Consider the following 20,876-nt stretch of genomic DNA (forward strand, 5'->3'; position numbering starts at 1 on the left):
ATTTATACCCACTATATGTACAAAAGTAATTAAATAATTAATCTTAGGTTATTCAATAGGCATCTAGTCCCATTAACACAGGTGTTTAAAACTCCAACCCCTAGCCATGCAGTCTGCCTTTATAGTGAAGGAACAGGTGATTGTAAACAGCTCACTAAACTCCAAACTGGCACATTTAGTAACCACAGCAAATCAGCCACTATGTGTCCAACTACAGTAACTTGCAAAAGTATTCATAGCCCTTAAACCTTTTCACATTTTGCCACCTTACAACCACAAACTTAAATATATTTTATTGAGATTTCTATTATTTTTGTACTTGACTATTGTAAGTCGCTTTGGACAAAAGCGTCTGCCAAATGTAATGTAATGTAATGATTAAGCTGATGAAGGGCATCTACCCAGAGAGAGAGCAAGGTCAGTTGTTCTCTTTCAGAATCTGGCTGCTGATGGAGAAACAACAGGCCATAATGTCTGCTAAGACATTTGGAGCTTTGTTAGTTTAAACCTGATTAAAAAGTATATATGTATTACGTTGTCTTTTAGATACGTACACTAAACCTTTGGTACAGTAATCCCAGTTTGGCTGTTCAAGTGTGTTTATTACTATTAGATCTATGTTGTTCTTGTAGTTGCCTTAGATGTAATACATATCATATCATTACTACAAATGCTGCGTTGGTGGCAGATTTTTGCTGATGGTCAGAATGAGGCAGCTACAGTAAGAGCTTCAGACTGATGATATTTATTCTAATAGTCATGATGAGAAAAACCATCAATACCAACCAATTGATTTAACCATTAATAAATTTACTTTTACAGTTTTACAGAGCGACTCTAACATACAAATATATACTTGTGCCTGGAGGAATAATTGTTAAGGGCATTGCTGTGCTGTGGGATGTTTAAATGACTGCAGTGTGATATGACAGTAGTGACTCACAGGCTTTTTGTCATTGCGTGTGCGTGTGTGTGGAGGGGGCTGTGTAATTGAAAGGGGGTGGATGACTACTTCAGGGGGGTGTCAGGTGTGTTTGTGTGGCCTCTTCACTGTTTAAAACTATCCAGACCATAATAGTGAATCCCTAGCAACTGTTTCTGTGCGGTGACTCACGTCCTCACACTGTTTCATTCTGAACAGAGGAGATGTTCATCACTTACCCACATGCAGCAGCAACTTACATAATCAGTTTCCCCCCATTATGTATATGTTTTACAGGCTGAGTCACACTGCACTGTCTTGCCAGTCTTTGCCTATGCTTTTTCTATTATAAAGATCAGGAACAGTGATTTGCTGTGTTTGTGATTAAGTTTGACTTGGTCAAGGCTGGTAGCTGATGATAATACCTGGGTGAATGAATTCTCTCTTTTTAATAGAAAACCTTGAAGAGAGACCTTAAAGGACCATTAAGCATTTCATTATTTGAACTGTGCAGTACTTACCAGAAAACTATTTTAGAGATTTTTAGAGAGCTTCCGAATTTGTCCACCATCATTCCCCCTGTCCCATTTCCTCCCTCAGGGTTGCCAGGTATAGAAATCAGCATGCAAACTGTGAGCTGCAGCCATGAAAACAGGTAAGCAGACAAACCAAGTCTCCCTAAAGCTGCGGGAGTCTCCCGCATTTCAATAGTGGCTCCCTGATGCCCGCGAGTCACATATAGTCTCCCAGAATTCAGAACGAGTGCCCCAAACGCGCACACAGGCGACAGACTTTTTTTCTCTAATCGCGTGTGGGAAGGAGAGAGAGAAAACAGAGAGGGTTCTGATTGGCCTTTTCTCTGCATAGAGTCTGTGAGACAGCCAATCAGTTTTTAGTGTGGGCGGGCAGTGTTTTTCCCCCCTCCCGGACGGGATTTGTTCAGTGAGAGAAAGCAAATCATTGCGGAGGCAATATTAATAATTATTGTAATATGATATGAAATGTTTGATGATTTTTTGTGATATTGTAACTGTCAACTGTCAAGGCTTTTTTTTTTTTTTTCAAAAAAAGGAAAGCAGAGGCAGGGCCTTCCAAGAAGAAAAAAAAATAAAACTCATCTCACCTCTGAATACTCTAAAGTTAATTTAAAAAAGTAAAATTAATTAATATAAAAGTAAAGTTTCTTTATCCTTGGGTGTGTGGCCAATTTTTATTTTTTTTTTGAGGGGGGATAGGGGCTAACCTGAAATCAACTTTTGCAACTTGGGATGTCTGGGTAAGCTGGCTGTTTTTCCGCTGAACAGGTAATCACTGAGCTTCAGTAATGCTGCTAACCATAGCTGGGTATTTTAACACCACCAATAGCACAGTAGAGGTGGGAAGTTTGAACACTGAAGCATATATGCTTACTGATCAGCTACAGAGTAGGAATCGTCATCATTTGCTACTGTGTGTCAATCTGGCAACCCTTTGCATCTGGGGAGGAGCAGGCAGGGCAGAAAACTCAAGGATTCAAGGAGATTTTATTGTCATTCGCATCACATGTGGTACATGAGGTGGAAAGAAATTGTGATCTCACGATCCAGTTCACACGCAAGAGCTGTTATTAAAATAGATATATAGATAAAATAAATTACACAATAAAAATAGAATATACAAAATAGAAAAAGATAAATACCCCAAAAAAATTAAAAAATAAATAGAGAGAGTAGACCGGTTGCAGCAACATTAAGTCCAGAGTGCAAGTTTGCTGTAGCAGCATGATATGGAATTAGAGCAGTAGAAGATAAAGTGTCTCAGTGTGGTTTAAAGTGACAGTGTTTGTAAACAGTAATTTGTCCTTGTGTGTCAGTGCAGTGTGTTGTTAGGTGGAGTTTAAGAGTCTTACAGCTTCCGGAATTAAGCTGTTTCTCAGTCTGGTTGTTTTGCACTTGATGTTCCGCAGCCTTCAGCCTGAGGGGAGCGCGACAAAAAATGCATGTGCTGGGATCCTTCTAGTCAGTGTTTTGGAAATTGGACTCCTGTAGACGTTTCACACACTTGCTCACATTTGTTACTGATGTGTTACCTTAAGAGGTGTTTTACACAGGATCACTTCTGGGCTAGTTACTTAATTTGAAGCAGCTTTAACAAAGAAACAGTACTTTAGCTCCTGGGCTTTCCAAACATTTGGGAAGGTTATTGCTGCATTCTATTTAAACTTCATTTGAACTTTCTAAGTCTGAAATTTCCTCTGGAATATCTTCACAAACCTGAACCATAAATCTTGCTCAGAAAGTCAGAAGACCTTACAAACACTGAGTGCAGAATCCAAGATGGCTGTCTGGCATATCAGAAGTAGTAAATACTAAGCAGCAGCAGTAGTAGAAAATAATGAATAATATTATACAGTTTATTATCACTTCTATCTATTTGTGTCTGACTAAATCAACTGTACACACAGCTCTATTCAACCTCTATCTTTAGACATGATTCAGTGAAGTGACGTGCAAAACATTGCATAATGCATTGTTACAGACTGGTATCGCTAACAATGATAACCTTGGAGAAAGCAGAAAGTAATTAAGTTAAATTCTCAACAAAACACTGGTAAAGGATTGTCAATCCAGTTGTGGGAAGTGTTTAGTGATGAAAAGTCATTAGTTAGTGCTTAGACGTGTAAAATGATCTAAATGTTAAACTGGAATCCTGCCAGCCTGGTTGTGGGAGATAAATGGAGCACTATGGACGCTTTTTACACATGCATTTGTTGCCAAGCTGAAAAATCCAGAACTGGCATCTGAAGTGAAAGAATTGTGTGGGGTTAGGCAGTTTTCATGAGCAGTTTGTTGCAGTAGTGACTTTCCAGCATGGGATGGCAAAGGCACAGATTCCCTTCTTCCTATTGCAGCCAGTAAAGCATCAACATGATTCTCAGCTGTTTTGTAAAAGTCAAGTTTATCCAATAAAAATGTAAATGCAAGGGTGTTCACATTAATGTTTAGTTGTTTAGCATCATGCTGACATCAAGCATCATGTGAGACAGGGAGAGGAAGGTCAGTTATCATCCAACAAGGCTAACATTTATTTTAATTTAACCAGTAAAATAAGATTAAGAAGTAGAGTTGGGTCTAACCACTCCTCAGACCATTAATCGTTCAACACCTACTCTCTTTTGTGCACCCTCACTCCTTCTATATATGTCTTTTGTCTAATCCCACTGTCTACAAAGCTCACTCTTTAAACAAGCTAAAGTTACTCATCCCTCTCTCAGTCTGAACTCCCTGAAGCAAGGCCCAGTTTCTGTAACAGGATTGTACTGATTGCTCTGGTCACTGTTTCTATGTAAACACACCTTAAGTCCCAATAGTCCTGTGGAACAAAGGCAAATGTACATTAATCTGCAAACCAAAGTATATGTAAATACATTTTAATATATAGCACCACCTAAATAAAAGGAAAAAAAAAACGTGTTAAGTTTGGTTTGATCTGGATGAAAGTGGATCACCATAAACAGATCTCTGATTCCTTTAGAAAGAAGACTGTAGACAAAGATAAATCTGTAAAATACTTTAAAAAGATTTCAGAACAATTAGAAATCAGCTGGGCCACTGTCTCAAAGATAATTAACAAGTAAAACAACTGCCTATATAACCAGACCAGGCAATTCTACCATTTCAAGTTTAGCTATAGCACCTATTATTAGAAATAGAATGAAATCATGAGAGTTTTGCTTGAGTTGAGTTGAGGTCGCATAATCTCGATGGTTCAGTGTAAGGTGGTTAGGATTGAAGGTTTAAATCAGTCTTTTTCTGTTTAATATTATCCTAATTTTTGAGACTTGACTCTTGCAAATAGTGACGTCAACAATGTGAACAACCAATAGGAGAGCTACGGGAAGCTGCAAGGCAAACGCAGGAATGTTTGCGGAACTGGACACCCTTGTGAAAAAAAAGTATACTTAAATTATGTTCTTTCGAAACAACTAATTTGTACTTAATTACTAGTTGTTTGTAATAAAAAAGATATATAATAATGTTATTTTCGCCACTATTTAATACAATTTAAGTATATTTTTGTTGGAGCTGTCCAACTGAACATTAAAAACACATTAAAGGTGTTAAAGATATAGATTTAACATCACATTCATTTTGAGGAGTGTATAAAAACTGTTAAAAAAACAAAAGCTATCTCATCAAGGGAATGGATAAGAAGGAATTTAGTTGCAGTATTTGCAAGTCTTTGTAAAATCTTAGACTTTTTAGTCACAGACTACTCACAGACAGTGACTTGTCTTTAGATGTCAAGTTAGATGTGAGAAGGTGTCAGGCTTCAGTATATTAAAAGTATTTTCAGTGTCTTTTCAAGTCGTCTAGTGTATGATTGGCATAAGGGGGAATCCTAACTATCACAAAAAATAAAATAAAAATCAGGGCTGTATATATAAAAGCACTCTCCAGCATGTCCATGCATACTGTGAGTGGCACTGCCTACAGCAGTCGCTTACACTCAGTCTCATGGCAACTTTCCAAAAACAAACACACTCCCACATTCAGACCAGGGCTTTCCATCCAGCAATACACACATAGTCAGCATGCTCCCGGCAGTAAATGTTCAGTAAATAAAGTTTACTGCATCTCTGTTACTTCATACTTCATGTACTAAAAAGGAAGTACACAATACTCTCTCACAGCCGAGACTGTCAAGCACTTAATTCCTAAGTGTAACACCACCTTCTTATGAATAAAGTTTTAATGTTTGAGTTCTGTTGGAAGTAGACACTGGAAATCACTGTTTTCTCATTAAAATCAATGGGAATAGGCAGAGTTATACCTCATACTGCAACAGCCAGCAGAGGCACTAGACTTCTAGTGGCTTCATTTTTGAGAGATGTTTTGCTGTTTGTTTTCCACAGTCCATGGCCTAGCTGTCTGTGATCGTGTTCTCTTCTGTGTTTTGTGCACTGGAGCACATGTGCACCTCTCGTTCCAAAATCTGCAGGCTTTAGGGTCTTTGTTAAAGCTATTTTAGGCAGATTCAATCTATCATGTGCACTCTATCCCTCACGCCGCCTTATCTGCTTGGCCTTGTTTCTGACGTGCTGTGGAAGAAAGGGATGAATGAACGAGTGGGGACGAGCTAATCCAGCACTCTGCAGCTATTTCCCCGTCCATCCCTGTTCCTCTATCCCTATCAGTGCTGGATATAGAAACACAATCAGCATAATCTAGCAATTACATTAATAGCTCTGATTATAATCTGCCATTTCTGCTTCTGGTGCCAATCCAGAGAATGAAGTTAATCTGTGTGGGTGTGTGAACGCTTTCGAGATTGGGGTGCATGCACGGCTGTGCACGTGCACGCTTTACGGATTTAATGTGAGTGAGCTGAGTGACACTTTGCCAAGGTGGGTGTGTGTGTGTTTTAAAAAGTTAAACGAGTTTGCAAACTGACAACATTTTTAACAACTTTAGTACATCTAGACAATAAACTAAAGTTAAGGCTAAACTAAACTAAAAAAGACTACCCCTAACACAGTGTGATAACACTGTGCCTTAGTCCACATGCTTCCCCTAACACTCTACTGCCTTAGTCCACATGCTTCTTTCACTTTTGGTGATAGATCTCACAGCTTGTCCACAAATGCATGTGTGAAATGTATTCTTTTGTGCTGACTCCTCCTCCCTCAACAAACCACCTCAAACTATAAAAAAAAGCTTAGTCCAGTGACATTTATTTTAAACCTCTACTAAGTAGGATTGAGATTTTGTGCTCGTGGGCTCCCCCTACAGTTGTAGAGTGTAATAAATGTTTTAGGCGGATTAGTTTCTCTTTCTCGTTTTCTGGCATTCACAGAAATACTCGGTCTCTCTCCAGCTTCTGCCAGAGTGTCTGTATGTTAGTTTGTAAAGAATGAACCAGTAGTCCTTGTAGAACTGTTAGAACTAAAGGTCGGAAAGCAGGTCGCAGTTCTCGCGAGCGTTGGTCGCGGCCGCCTCGGAAAACTTACAGAGTCTGATTTGAGCTCAGAGGAGCTCCGGCACAGCACGAAAGGACCGCTATTCCTCCTATTACACCTCAATGCAGCGCTGCAGTGAGTTTTAAGCTGTAATTTTACTTCTTTAAAAAAATCAAAAATCAAGAAAATCCTACCTAGTGCTGCTTTAAAGTGGTAATTTACGCTAATGTTAAAGATTATTAGTTGACTTAATGTAACATTTGCCTCTTTCAGATATGAGTAAATTTTCGCCTTCACATGTGGCGGAGCTAGCAAGCTGATTGGCTCTTTTTGTTCTAAACAGAGTCCATATTTCATGAAAAAAAAAACTAAATCGAACTGTTTCAGTTAAAACTAATCAAAATACATCAATCCTAATAACTTTATCCATTCTGGATAGGGTTATTATTACAAAGCACAGACAATTAATGAAAGCAAAATTAACAAGAGAGATTAAATGGGATAAGAATCAATAAAGAATTTGAAGTAAGATTTTTCTCTAGATGATGAAGTAGCTGCCCTGTCGGTAAATGTTCTCTGCCATAAAGGCTATATGGGCAGGCTATCCACCACAGAATGAGACGGATATTGATTTGTAAATAATTAATAAATATATTTGAATTGAACTGTTCATTTACCAAAGTTTCCTATTAAGGACCCCCTTTCCCTCTTTAGCTCATTAGCAGAGGTCAGAGTGACGTCAGGGAGACCGCAGCTTATTAGAACGGCGCGCCGTTTCAGTTCGAATCAGTTTAACGAACCGATTCATTAGATCTGTCTCTGAACAAACATCCAATTCAGTGATTCACTGATTCAAGTAAAGTAATAAAGTGAAGTAATAAGTGAAGCCAGTGAATCTCCAATGAAACTGAATGCTCTAGTAAAAACAATCGATCAATAATTTATAATTTATATAAGCTCTGAGTACATTGAGAGTGACTCATTTATAATATAACTTATTATTATACGTATTATATAGAAATTATTTAAATTAATAAGTATACATTTATAAATCCAAAAAACAGCAGATGCCATAATGTAAGTCCACCTGTTTAAACATGCAATTGGTCCATAAAAATAAAACAAAGAAACAATAAATGAACATTTCAAAACTGCCAAATAAAATTCAGCTGAAAAAAATGAATAAATTAATAAAATTACTATAAGTGTACAAAGTTATATTGATATACAAGTTAAATTATAAAATGACAAAACAAATAATAAATGTAAGATAAAATGATTGATTTTCAAATTATTAACATTTATGGGAAGGTAAAAAAAAGTAATTTGATAAAATTCCAAAATTTCCTTTGGGATCAAAAAAAGCATCCTCCCACCCATCCTTACTTTCTTCTTTTGACTTCCTTTAATTCTTTCTTTTGTCCTTCCCCACATCCATCCTTCCTTCCATTTTTCCTTCCTTCCTTCAATTCTTCCTTCCACCCTTTCTTCCATCCATCAATCCATCCTTCCTTCTATCCTTTCTTTTCATTCGTCCTTCCTTTCATCTTTCATTCCTTCCTTCCTTTCTTCCTTCCAACCATCCTTCCATTCATCCATCCTTCCTTCCATTCTTCCTCCTCTCCATCCTTTGATCTTTTCTTCTAAGTCAATAAGGTAATTCTGAAAGGCTTGTTGTTGCTTGATAATTGTTCCAAAAACATTTTTACGGATTCATTTATTATTGCAATATTGTGTCACAATATCTATCATTTTAAATATATGGACTTCAGTTCAGTGTTTAATGAAGTGATTCACTGAATCAAAGAGTCTATTGGAGTGAATGATTCGTTGAGGAGTCGGTCGCTACTATAAAGCTGGTTAGGCTGCAGATTAGAGACAGAAAAAGCTGAGGAGTTGATCTAGGAATAGCAGCAGCTCGCAGTCAGGAGTCAGATCAGGTCCTGAGACTCTATCCGAGCACAACTCGGAGCTCACAGTTCCGCTGCTGCTCTGTTTGTTTGTTGGGTTTACGGGACTTTTTTCTGAGCGCGCTGTCCGGGTTTGGGGGCTCTTAGCCCGCTGAGTGTGTTCTCCTCCCCGCGGCTCGGTCGGTTTCCCGCGTTTCCGCTCGATCTAAAGGAGCCGGAGCATCATGACTCTCCTCGCGAGCGTGCGGCGCCACAGCCTGCGCGTGCAGCAGCGCCTGCACCGGTGGAGCATCTGCGGGACGGAGGGAGGGCACCTGCTGACTGACGGACCCTCCACCTCCTCCGCTGCTGCAGGACCGCCGCGCTCCCGCTCCTGCTGCTACGAGGAGCCCCCCGCCCTGCCCCCCAGCGCCAGCGGACCCTTCACCGTGGTGCTGCTGGGGGAAGACGGCGTGGGAAAGACGGCGCTCGCGAGCATTTTCGCCGGGGCTGCAGACAGCATGCAGTGCGACTGCGAGCAGTATGGAGGTAGGAAGGTACTTTAATGCAACTTCTGATGCATTGTAAAGTTTCTGAACAATGAGTGAGAACATGCATGCACGTGCAATTAAAATGCATGCATTTAAAAGTGTGCATGATTGCTGGAATTGCTTCTTAGTTAATTTGATTTAATGCAAGTTAATTCGAAACACTTTACAATAAGGGTGCATTAATTAACAGTAGTGTCAGTAGTAGTATCTTAACTTTAGTATTAATTGGCACCAGGATTGTCAGGATAACAATATTTTGTTGCTATATATTAGCCTTGGAATAATAGCGATAAACAATATTATTGGCATTTTAAGACCATAAATTAAATGCCACTGACCTAACAATAAAAGGAATAGCATGACAAATACATTTTTAATTAACCCTGGTTTATTAAATATATACTTTTTTCTTCTCGTTTTTTTAAACATTGGTCTGGTTTTGCATGAACTGGATAAATTATAGTTTACTATACAGCTTTGGAAAAAATATTAGACCACTTAAAAATTATGAGTTTCCTTGATATTATCAAATTGAAAACCTCTGGAATATAGTCAAAAGAAAGATGGATGATCACAAGCCATCAAACCAAACTATACTGAATTTTTGCACCAGGAGTGGAAAACCATAAAGTTATCCAAAAGCAGTGTGTAAGAGTGGTGGAGGAGAACATGAACATGAAAACTGGAATTAAAAACAGGGTTATTGCACCAAATATTGATTTCTGAACTTTATAATATGAGTTTTTTTTCTTTTGCATCTTTTTTGTTATTTCAGCCATTTCTCATTTTCTGCAAATACATGCTCTAAATGACAATATTTTTATTTGGAATTCGGGAAAAATGTTGTTTGTACTTTATAGAATAAAACATCAATGTTCATTTTACTCAAACATATACCTATAAATAGCAAAATCAGAAAAACTGATTTAGAAACTGAAGTGGTTTACATTTTTTTCCAGAGCTGTAAAAGTCAACAAACATACAAATAAACACAGTGTCATGATAATTAAAAACATTATTGAGAGCATGTCCATTTATTGTAGGATAAGTGACAATTATCGTGACAGGCATAATCAAGACTAGTTGACACTAGACACTACATCTCTTCATTAGCATTTACAGCATTCTTAAACTTTAAAATTGAGTTATGATTAATAATGTCTTAACTATTGTCAATGAATAATTAGATAAGACATTACTTAACAATTTAACAATGTTCATTTCGACCCAATAACTAATAAATGCACCACTAGAAAAAGTTGGAATAGTCACTGGTCAGCGCTATCTGTCCCCATTCCAACTTCTTTTCGCTTCTTTTGCTCTACTGCAGGGTTATTCCAGTTAATTACAGAGGATTTGTGCATTATAGGCCATCAGACCATCATTTTACTGACTTTAGGGTCTTTTATTTTCTGCTCTACTAAAAATAATTGAGTTTATTTGACCTTAATCAATAGGCCTGAAAACTTAGATCCTAAATGGCCATAACTGAAATATAATGCACCAGTGAATGTGGTGAGTGATCAGTGGTCATTGCTGTCTTACCCCATTTAACTACTCAGTCATCCCAGATCATTACAGAGGGATTTACAGTATCTATTATAAGCAGTTAACTCATGCCATAGGACCTGATTAATGAAGCCATTTTCTTTAATTTACTATATTACTGTACACAGCATTTTACTGATCCTAATATACAAGTTATTCATATAAAACACATGAGAAAAATAATATATGCCAAAGTAGATTCAGTTGAAACCTCAGTCATCACTGTTTAGCGCTGTCTGACCCTATCTTAACTTCTTTTGGCTACTAGCTGCTCTACTGTGGGGTTAATCCAGTTAATTCCAGAGGATTTGCGTATTTTAGGTCATCAGTTCATGCTATAGGACTTCAGTTATTTCCGTAACTGCTGTTTAGGCATTTTAGTTTTTTGTCTGGATATAATTTGTGTAATAATTACTTTATATTGCCTTTATATAAAGGCTAATTAATAGATTATGCACCAGAAATGTGGTGACTGGTCAGTGGTCCTTAATGTATTACCCTGTTTAAATCATGTTGGCTTCTGGTGCTCTAGAATTTAGATGTCTGTTATTTCATTCCTATTCATACAATACAAAAATTATACACAGTATTTACTGTATATTCCCCTGTTCCATATATCACCCAAAATACACAGAGTCAAAATACTTGAATCCTTATTAAGACTCTATACTACAATATTAAAGCCCAAAGAATGGCATTAAAAATGCAGAATTTAGGCTATACCCATTAACATACACACTATTGCACTCTTCCAAATGTTTAATGTACTAATATATGAGCTGTTAAGTAGGTAAGGTTAACTCAGTCTCTGGTCAGTGCTGTCTGATCCCATCTAAACTTCTTTTGGCTTCTATGGCTCTACTGTGGAGGTATTCCAGTCAATTATAGAGGGATTTGTGTGTTATAGGCCATCAGCTCATGCTGTAGGACTTTAGCTATTTTCGAAATTGCCTTTTTGGACTTCCACTTTCAGCCCTATTCAAATGAATGTACAAAAATACAAAAGTCTACCTCAAACTGAAGTGTAGTATATTTAATGAATGTTATCTGCAAACACACAATTAAAAATAAATACAGATATGGCACATACCTATTGTACAGTATACAGTCATAGAGCCCAAAGCAAGACACAATATATGAACAAGACACATGAACATACTTGGCATAATATTGCACAGTCTGTTTCAAATATACATGCTATTAATACAGTTTAAATTGTGAAGTGTAGAGGTGTACACACTAATTATTGCAATAACGTGTTAAAATACACCAGTAGATTTGGTTGAAACTGTCACTGGTCAGTACTGTTGGACCCCACTGAAGTACTTTGGGCTTCTAGTGCTGTACTGTTGAGTTAGTCCAGTTCATTTCAGATTAATTTATGTATTATAGGTAATTAAATCATGCTATAAAGCTTTACATTAAAATGTATTTTACCTGATGATCCAGAGTGCATAAATATGGTAGTTTAGAAGGATTTTTTGGCAGCCACAGTTAATAACACATTATATAAAACAAAAAAAAACATACAAAAAATATGACTACAAAAACTCAATGGGCTAAGGACCTACAATTATGGAGATTGTCAATGCAGTGCTCAAGAATGTGTAAACAAATAATGATGTGCAAAGAGATAAAATTACAACAGATTTTAAATAAAGTGATACACACAATGTATCAGAGCTAAACAGGGTCAGAATGTCCTAAACCAGTTGAGACATGGTGAAGCCTGTTAGTCTGGTAAACAGATAATGAGATTTAAGTTTCGGGCTTTGATCTCCTTCTAATGTGCTTTTCTTTCCAGGTGAGACGGTGGAGCAGCACATGGTGGTGGATGGTGAAAGTGCTACCGTTACATTATTGGACATGTGGGATTCCCAGGTATCAGACACACTCTCACAACTCCACATTTATTACACCATCACCCTAACTTCAACCTTCTGTCAAGTCAGCTTAAATCTGTAGATTCACCAGTGTGAGTGTTCAGAAGATATTAAAATCAGGTGTTTTATTGTTGCTTAAGTGTTTGTATTTGGTTTCCAGTGATTTTATACCCCTCTAGACCACGGTTGTCATTAGGCGTGGTGCCAATAGGTTCTTGTTTTTCTTCTCCAAAGAGTTATTTTCTATCATCTGTACTACAGAAACTAGAGAAGCTGTGTATATGTGCACTTTGTTGTAGAAAAGAAAGTGAAAGATGGGTCCACACCCACCCCTCATCCGGGGTACAACTCCCCTACGTGTTCGTTTGATAGAGAGTCGCAGACAGGTGGAGTGAAGTTGAAAGCAAACCAAGTATTTATTACAAAGTACTGAATATTCAGGAGAACCCACACATGAAAGACCGTCTAACAGCCGTCCCAGTAGAAGTTCTGACCCCCCTCTGATCCGACTCCATGTTTATACCCCAAATGACGTGAAACCTGCTGATGAGGCGTTGCTAAAATCATCTCATGTTAGTATGCATATTCTCACGTGTTAGTGCTCAAGTTTCACAGGTCTGACCGGACCACTAGTGTTTGGCCTTGATTGTGTCCAGACGGACAGTGTGGTATTGTTTCAAGAATTGACTGGGTCCAGTCAGACAGTGTGATATTGTTCCAGTAATTAGACAGTGCCGCCCTCCCTACACTCTAAAAAACAGAGGTACGATATGAGTACTTTTTTGTACTCGAAGGTACACTCTTTATAATTGTACCCTCAAAGGTACAATATTGGTCTTTACGGGGTCAGATTTGTTCCCTCTGAAGTACAAAGTAATTTCTAACAGCAATAAGTACAAATTTGTACCATTTAACCAGCCAAAGGGTACATTCAGTATTCTGTATCACTGCACTAATAAACAATATATATTTAAATTGCACATTTTTTATTTGAAAGCCAGACAATTTTGTATCATCAAGTTTTTGAGCCATATTTAGTTGATGATAATGTTTATAATCTTTATGATCTTTACTGGCACAAAAACCATGGGTACAAAAAAGGACTTTCACTGAAAGGTACTTTTTTGTGCCTCAATATAAGGTACAGCCCCAGCGACAAGCTTTGTACTCTTTTAAGTACAAATCTGTACTTATATTTCTTAGAGTGTATGTGCGCACGTCCTCCCGCTTTGGTAGGTGAAGAACTTTGCACGCACAGAGAGAGAAAGGCCACACTGTTCGTCTCGAAGCCTCCTTTGTATCAATTTAGTTCATCCAGAGTGCACCAGCTGATGATTGATGGCCGTTAGTCAGAGACATGCAGTAAACGAAATGCTTCAAGCATGAGCTACACAAGTCACACAATAGATCTCATATGTTATATGTTAATGTGTTAGTAGCGCGTGGTTAGACCGCCATACAATAGACCCTATGTGTTAGTAAATGCCTTGTGTATCGTGTGGGTTAATTTGTCATATAATAGATGTGTTAGTCACATGCCTGATCAAACAATGTTTTACTATATGTGTAAAGAATATACTGTGATTATTGGTTAATCTTCTATATAAATGCGTATAAAATACACTGTGAGTAATAAAAATGATCAAATACAATGTGAGTATTGGTTAATGCATATAAAATACAAGGTTTCACACAATGATTATGTAATTATAGATACTAAGATAAGTAATCATAACTGAAAGATATTTGTCGATACACTCAAGGTAAAATAAACAGTTACTCTTCAACTTGCACATCTGTATCAGCAGTGGGTGCAACTTAACATATCTGGGTGCATTTATTAGTAGCAGTGTCCACAAAAATTTGGACGTATACTGTCAATATCCCAGACAAGAATTTAGCCTAGTCTTGGACTTCCATTGAAAGGAAAACATTCTGCCCTATTTTAGCGATGTATTGGCAAGACACAAACTGCACATCGCGCAGTTGGATTTAGGGAGTATCAGTAAGTCTTTAGTATCGTAAGCGTGCATAAAATATGCCTTGTTCAGCTTAAAAAGCACCAAGACATGAACTAATTCTCTTAAATAATCATAGGTGTTTTGGGTGTAACTTGAAATAAACCAATTAGCGTTTCTCTTGCCACTCCCTTTAAGAGCCAGGTGTGTTCTGACTTTTTTGGTCTGTTGGTATCTTTACAGCGCAATGCTTTAGGAAACTAACCTGTGTAGCTAAGAAGATATGGTATAAGGTATGGATGAGTGTCTATTGACTATTTTCAGGGTTTAAATTGGTCAGTGGCGCACCTGTGTTTTTTGCTGCCAAGATAGTTAAACGCCAAAAATTGACCTGAACACACCATTTTCAGATACCCTTGCCCATCAGTGTATATATAGTCTTAAACTCTGACACTATTTTAAAGGCACATGTTCAAGGCGTGAAAATAGACTGTTGACCGGGTGTAAGATAGCAAATTGCATTGTGACCCATCTTGTACAGGGTGTACAATAGGGCCCATAGTCTACAACTAGGCTTAAAACGCAGTTGTTCATCTCTCTTCACTTGAGCATCTTTATGGACACAGGGATCCAGTAGGAAACCAGACGTTTTAAGGGGCATCTTGTTGGCAACATGTTTTGTTTAACAGAGCTGCCTCTATCTGAATGTACCAAAACCTCTTTAGTTTACAGTGAAATTTATGATTAAAGGAAAAAAATGATTTAGTTTCCTAAAAAATCCAGATTTTATATTTTATATTAAAAGAATAATAAGGTCTTCCTTTAAAGAAGTGTCACTACTGCCTTATGTTCCCCTACAGAATGGAGACAGCTGCCCACAGTCCGGAGATGCCTTCATCATCGTCTACTCCATAACAGACAGAGCCAGTTTCCAGAAAGCTTCTGAACTGCGAGTGCAGCTGCGGCAAGAGCGCGAGCCTAATCAGACTCCCATCATCCTCGTGGGCAACAAGTGTGACCTTGTCCGGAGGAGAGAAGTGTCAGTCAATGGTAAGTTCTGAGAAGTGGAGCCTCATGCTTTCCCTAGAAAATATAATGAGTTGATCTACAGTGTATGTCCAAACCTGTCGAGACACCTGCTTGATTAACCATTTACTGAATATCAGTTGGCATCAATAAGGAGTTTGTCCACTTTTGCTGTCTGTAATAGCAGGTCCTATTGTTCGGGAAAAGCTTTTCTTATCGTTGTGAAGGAACATTCTGCCCCATTAGAGCCCTAATGAGACCAGATACTGATGTTGGCAGAATGCCACTCCAGCGTATCTCAAAGATGTTCCATGGAAGATGATCTGTTCTGAGACTCGTCTCGTTAATAGTGTGTGACTTTCCATGGAATTTCATCCCTGAGGGATAAAATGAAGCTCCGGATGATCTTGGGCTGTTTGTTCCAACAATAATGTTCTAACAATGAGTTTATGCTACATACATAGTGTATTTGTATAATACATTAAGTTTATAATAAGTGTTTGAATACTTAATTTCTTCTTGTTTCATCTGGCATTTAATGGTATTAAAAGAGCTTAAACTGCTTTTGTTGTAGTAACTGTTTCTACTGAACTTTGGAGTATTGTTGTGAGGGTTTTATTGCATTCAGTGACAAGAAGCAATTTATAGATAAAGATACAAATGGGAGATTTCCAATTGAAATGAACATTTAGTGTAAAAATTAAGAGACCACTTGAGTTTCTGAATCAGTTTCTCTGATTTTGCTATTTATAGTTAAATGTTTGAGCAGTGAACTTTGTTGTTTTATTCTATAAACTACATACAACATTTCTCACAAATTCCAAATAAAAATATTGTCATTTAGAGCATTCATTTGCAGAAAATGAGAAATGGCTGAAATAACAAAAAGATGCAGAGCTTTCAGACCTCAAATAATGCAAATAAAACTATATTAAGTTCATATTCATAAAGTTTTAGGAGTTCAGAAATCAATATTTGGTGGAATAACCCTGGTTTTTAATCACAGTTTTTATGCATCTTGTCATGTTCTCCTCCACCAGTCTTACACACTGCTTTTGGATAACTTTATTCAAGCAGTTCAGTTTGGTTTGATGGCTTGTGATCATCCATCTTCCTCTTAATTATATTCCAGAGGTTTTTAATGTGGTTAAATCAAAGAAACTCATCATTTAACATGGTTGCTTATTTTTTCCAGAGCTGTATATGTAGTTTTATTTTGACCCTCTTTTCTATGCTTCTGTCCCACAGAGGGTCGAACTTGTGCAATGGTCTTCGACTGCAAGTTCATTGAAACATCAGCAGCGATGCAGCACAACGTCTGGCCCCTGTTCGAGGGCATTGTCCGCCAGCTGCGTCTGCGGAGGGACAGCGCCGAGGCCATCAACCGATGGCGAGCTCAGTTCCAGCAGTCCGAAAGCGTCCATAAGAAAGCCAAGCGCTTCATTGATAAACTGGTGGCCAAAAAGAACAAGCATGCAGCGTTCAGGCTGAGGTCCAAATCCTGCCATGATCTGTCCGTTCTGTGACCTCTTGACCTGTACTGGGAGTGTGGGAGAAGATATTTACAAAAACTGACTGAACCAAGCCAAATATTTATGTTTATTTATATTATTTAATACTTTTCCCTCAGTTTGTTGGAGATTATTTTGACTATCAATAGCTGGTAGTCACATCAGAGCATAAAGTATTGTTCAACTAGGGCTGGAGAATAGTTCTTATCAGTATATTTCACCATAAACACATTTCATTACTGGTCATATGTTTGTGATATTTTAACATACATTATTTACAGCATTCTTCAAAGACTGAAATTTGTTTAAGGGCACATTACATTATCAGAAGTCTGCGGATCATCTGTCCAGAATTATATCATATTGACTAAAATGAAGAAATATATACAGCTCTGGGAAAAATAAGAGACCACTTCCGTTTCTCTAATTTTGCTATTTATAGGTTTATGTTTGAGTAAAATGAACATTGTTGTTTTATTCTATAAACTACAGACAATATTTCTCCCAAATTCCAAATAAAAATATTGTCATTTAGAGCATTTATTTGCAGAAAATGAAAATTGGCTGAAATAACAAAAAAGATGCAGAGCTTCCAGACCTCAAATAATACAAAGAAAACGTTTAAAAGTTCATATGCATAAAATTTTAAGAGTTCAGAAATCAATATTTGGTGGAATAACCCTGGTTTTTAATCACAGTTTTTATGCATCTTGGCATGTTCTCCTCCACCAGTCTTACACACTGCTTTGGGATAACTTTATGTCTTTACTCCTGGTGCAACAATTTAAGCAGTTCAGCTTGGTTTGATTGCTTGTGATCATCCATCTTTTCAATTTGGTAAAAAAAAAAAAAAAAAAAAATTTAGGTGGTCTCTTATTGAGTTGTATCTATATATATATATATATCATCCAGCCCTATGTTCAACTAAAACTACTGTACTGCTTGTTATTTTTTATATTATCAGAAGTTTTAGATGCTTAAAATTTGATTCTGTATCACAAAAACTTAAGATATTCCTCAGAGAAGCAGAAAGAGAGTTTAAAACTATGCCCTGTTCACTTTTATGTTTAGTATTACAAACCGACACAGAACTACGGGACATTCTTTAAAATAAAGCTGTCTCTAGAGGCTCTTTGAGTGATGAGCCTTAGAAAAAACATTGGCTCTATACAGAACAATGTTTGTAATAGAGATGTAGGAGTTGTAGAAGTAGATGTAGATGTAAAAGAAGTAAGAGTTTTCTGACCTTCTTTAGATGTGTTAGATGCGTCTGTGGGCTACGATGGGTAATATGGAAAATTATCAAGATTTTAACCCTTTAACACCCTGCATCCATTACAATAGACATCACAGGCTCATTCTTATAGTGAACTAATTTTATGTTTTAAACACTTTTATCATGTTTCTTTAATTGTTTAGAGATGTGAAATAAAAAGGTCAATATAATTTTTTTAATTAAAATGTTAAACACAGGTTTCGAGTGCAATTAACATTTTAAAAGCATAATTTTTTTTTTAAAGTTAATTGGAATTCATTTTTAGTTTTTATATTAAAATATTAGAATCGTCTTTTCTTATATTTTATTCTTATATTTTGGAACATAATTCAAGTCTGAAAGGGTTAAGATACAGACAAAATATACTAGTAAAAGCAGATTCTTTAAAAAAAGCATTTTTTAAAAAATACTATCTCATGCATAATACAGTTATTTTAAATATTTTAATCTGGTCCACTGGACTAATTACACTCTCTGTAATGAAATCGACCATAGTTTAGTGTTTTTTAAGCACCGATAATGCTTAAATAATCTATATATATCTATGTAAAATTCCCAAAAAAGTATACTGTGTGTCACAATAAGAAAAATTACTAAAATCAATATAACCCCTTTGTTTTGGAATGCATCTCTATTACAGTCATGATTCTAGCTTCTATGGCATCACACAAAGAACCACTTATGTAAAGCACCTTTATTTGTAATGTATTTATTGTAATGTACAAACAGTATACCCTAGCAGACGTGGAATTTCTACAATATACTGTATTATATGAGAATGTGACTACAGCCACCAGAAACTGTGTAATGCTAGCTTTCCAAGTGTTTTACCTGAATCCCTGATCACTGAAGCACTGTTCACTATGATAGAGTTCACTCTAGTGCTCCTATTTTCCCTCTATAGTCACTACTGATTAGGAGACGAATGTGACTTGAGAGAATTCATTGGCAGGTGAATGCACTTGCAGCTTCTGAGAATGTGTGATAATTGAGAATGTATTTTCATGAGGTGTGTAGGAGATAGCGATGAGCGGTCAGTCTGTAGACGCTGTGCTAGATTCAGACATTCAGCACCATCTGTGATGGACCGAAATCAAACTCGCTACCCACATCCTCCTGCTGTTCAACATGCATTCACCAGGAGTCCCCGCTCCAATCCAAATCAGCCTTTTACCTCCCTAAAGGCAATTTTACAATATACATTTTTTTTACTGTTTTTAATATATGAGATATAATATATTGTTGTGTATCAGTATACAGTAGTTACAGTGTATACTTCTAAATGTGTCCTTGTACCTCAGTGTGTAAAGATCTATTTTCCATGTGTGTTTCTGATCTAAATTTGTAATTTCATATCAAAATAAAAAGCTATTTTTATAAAGAGAACCAGCAATGTTAGTTTATTCTGTTTTTGTCTATCGTTGATGTAATTGTTGTTTTGTGCAATGCTGCGCATCCTTGTATGCGTGTGTAATGAGTGGGGGTATACGTACGGTGAGTGTGCACAGAGCTGGCTACCTGTGTAGACAAGTTAGATATGGATGTCTGACGGATGACTGTTGTCACGGTTTTATTCAGTCAGTGGCGCACCTGTGTTTTCTGCCAACAAGCTAGCAATGATCATTGTGACGTGCTCTGCGCATGGTGTAAGATAGGGCACTAAATGTTAATTCTTTCTTGTGTGCCTGTGTGATTTATTTCCCCCCTTTTGTTCTTTTGCTCCGTCAGGTATTTTTATATTTGAGATCTGCACATTGTACGTCTAAAGCATCACACATTAACAGGCCCCCGTCCATGCATTAACCTGTAAAAGAACATATGTCAGCTGGCCCTCTGTAAGACGTGCATGCACACACATAAGCACACTTTTACAATATAGTGCTTTATTAAGATTTTGCTCTTAAATCAGCTTGCGTTTTTTTTATAGTACTGATACCACAAAATGTTCTTTGATGCTGAAATGACTGGGAAGAGCACTGAATTCACCAAACTCAAACCAAATTGCCATGCTTATGCTTATCAAACCAGTTTTAGATGTTTTTTGCTTTTTGATTTAGGGCATAATTATGCTGAATGCATCCATTATAATATGGGTAAATTGTGGTCATGAAGGGATGCGCATGGTCAGCAACAGTTGAACTGACATTTAATTGAGGATTGATTGGCATTAATGGGTCCAAAGTGTGCCAATAAACATTTGTCACACCATTACACCACACCCAGCAGCCAGCATTGTTTACACATGGTAGATTGAGTCAATAGATTGAAGCCGTGGCTCCAAATTCTGACCATACCATCTGTGTACCACAGTAGAATTGAAGATTTTCTCAGGCCAGACAATATTTCTCCAGTATTCATCTGTCCAGAGCCTGTT

At 37.1% G+C, this 20,876-nt stretch overlaps 1 protein-coding gene across 1 annotated transcript; it reads left to right on the forward strand.

Annotated features, from left to right (window-relative positions):
- Positions 1-8,717: 8,717 nt before the first annotated feature.
- On the forward strand, positions 8,718-19,881 carry gem (GTP binding protein overexpressed in skeletal muscle). Its single transcript, XM_007236504.3, has 4 exons — positions 8,718-9,298; positions 12,653-12,729; positions 15,550-15,739; positions 16,964-19,881. Exons 1-4 carry the CDS (start codon positions 8,995-8,997, stop codon positions 17,239-17,241), a joined length of 849 nt encoding a protein of 282 aa, XP_007236566.2. The 5' UTR covers positions 8,718-8,994; the 3' UTR covers positions 17,242-19,881.
- Positions 19,882-20,876: the final 995 nt, after the last annotated feature.

Source organism: Astyanax mexicanus, chromosome 1, assembly GCF_023375975.1.
Source record: "Astyanax mexicanus isolate ESR-SI-001 chromosome 1, AstMex3_surface, whole genome shotgun sequence".
NCBI classification, from domain to species: domain Eukaryota; kingdom Metazoa; phylum Chordata; class Actinopteri; order Characiformes; family Acestrorhamphidae; genus Astyanax; species Astyanax mexicanus.

Excerpts from the sequence above, each read along its gene's own strand:
- gem (XM_007236504.3), top strand. The coding sequence starts at position 8,995 with ATGACTCTCCTCGCGAGCGTGCGGCGCCACAGCCTGCGCGTGCAGCAG. Across the intron at positions 9,299-12,652 it reads CGACTGCGAGCAGTATGGAG|GTGAGACGGTGGAGCAGCAC; the intron begins GTAGGAAGGTAC and ends TTTTCTTTCCAG. Across the intron at positions 12,730-15,549 it reads TGGACATGTGGGATTCCCAG|AATGGAGACAGCTGCCCACA; the intron begins GTATCAGACACA and ends GTTCCCCTACAG.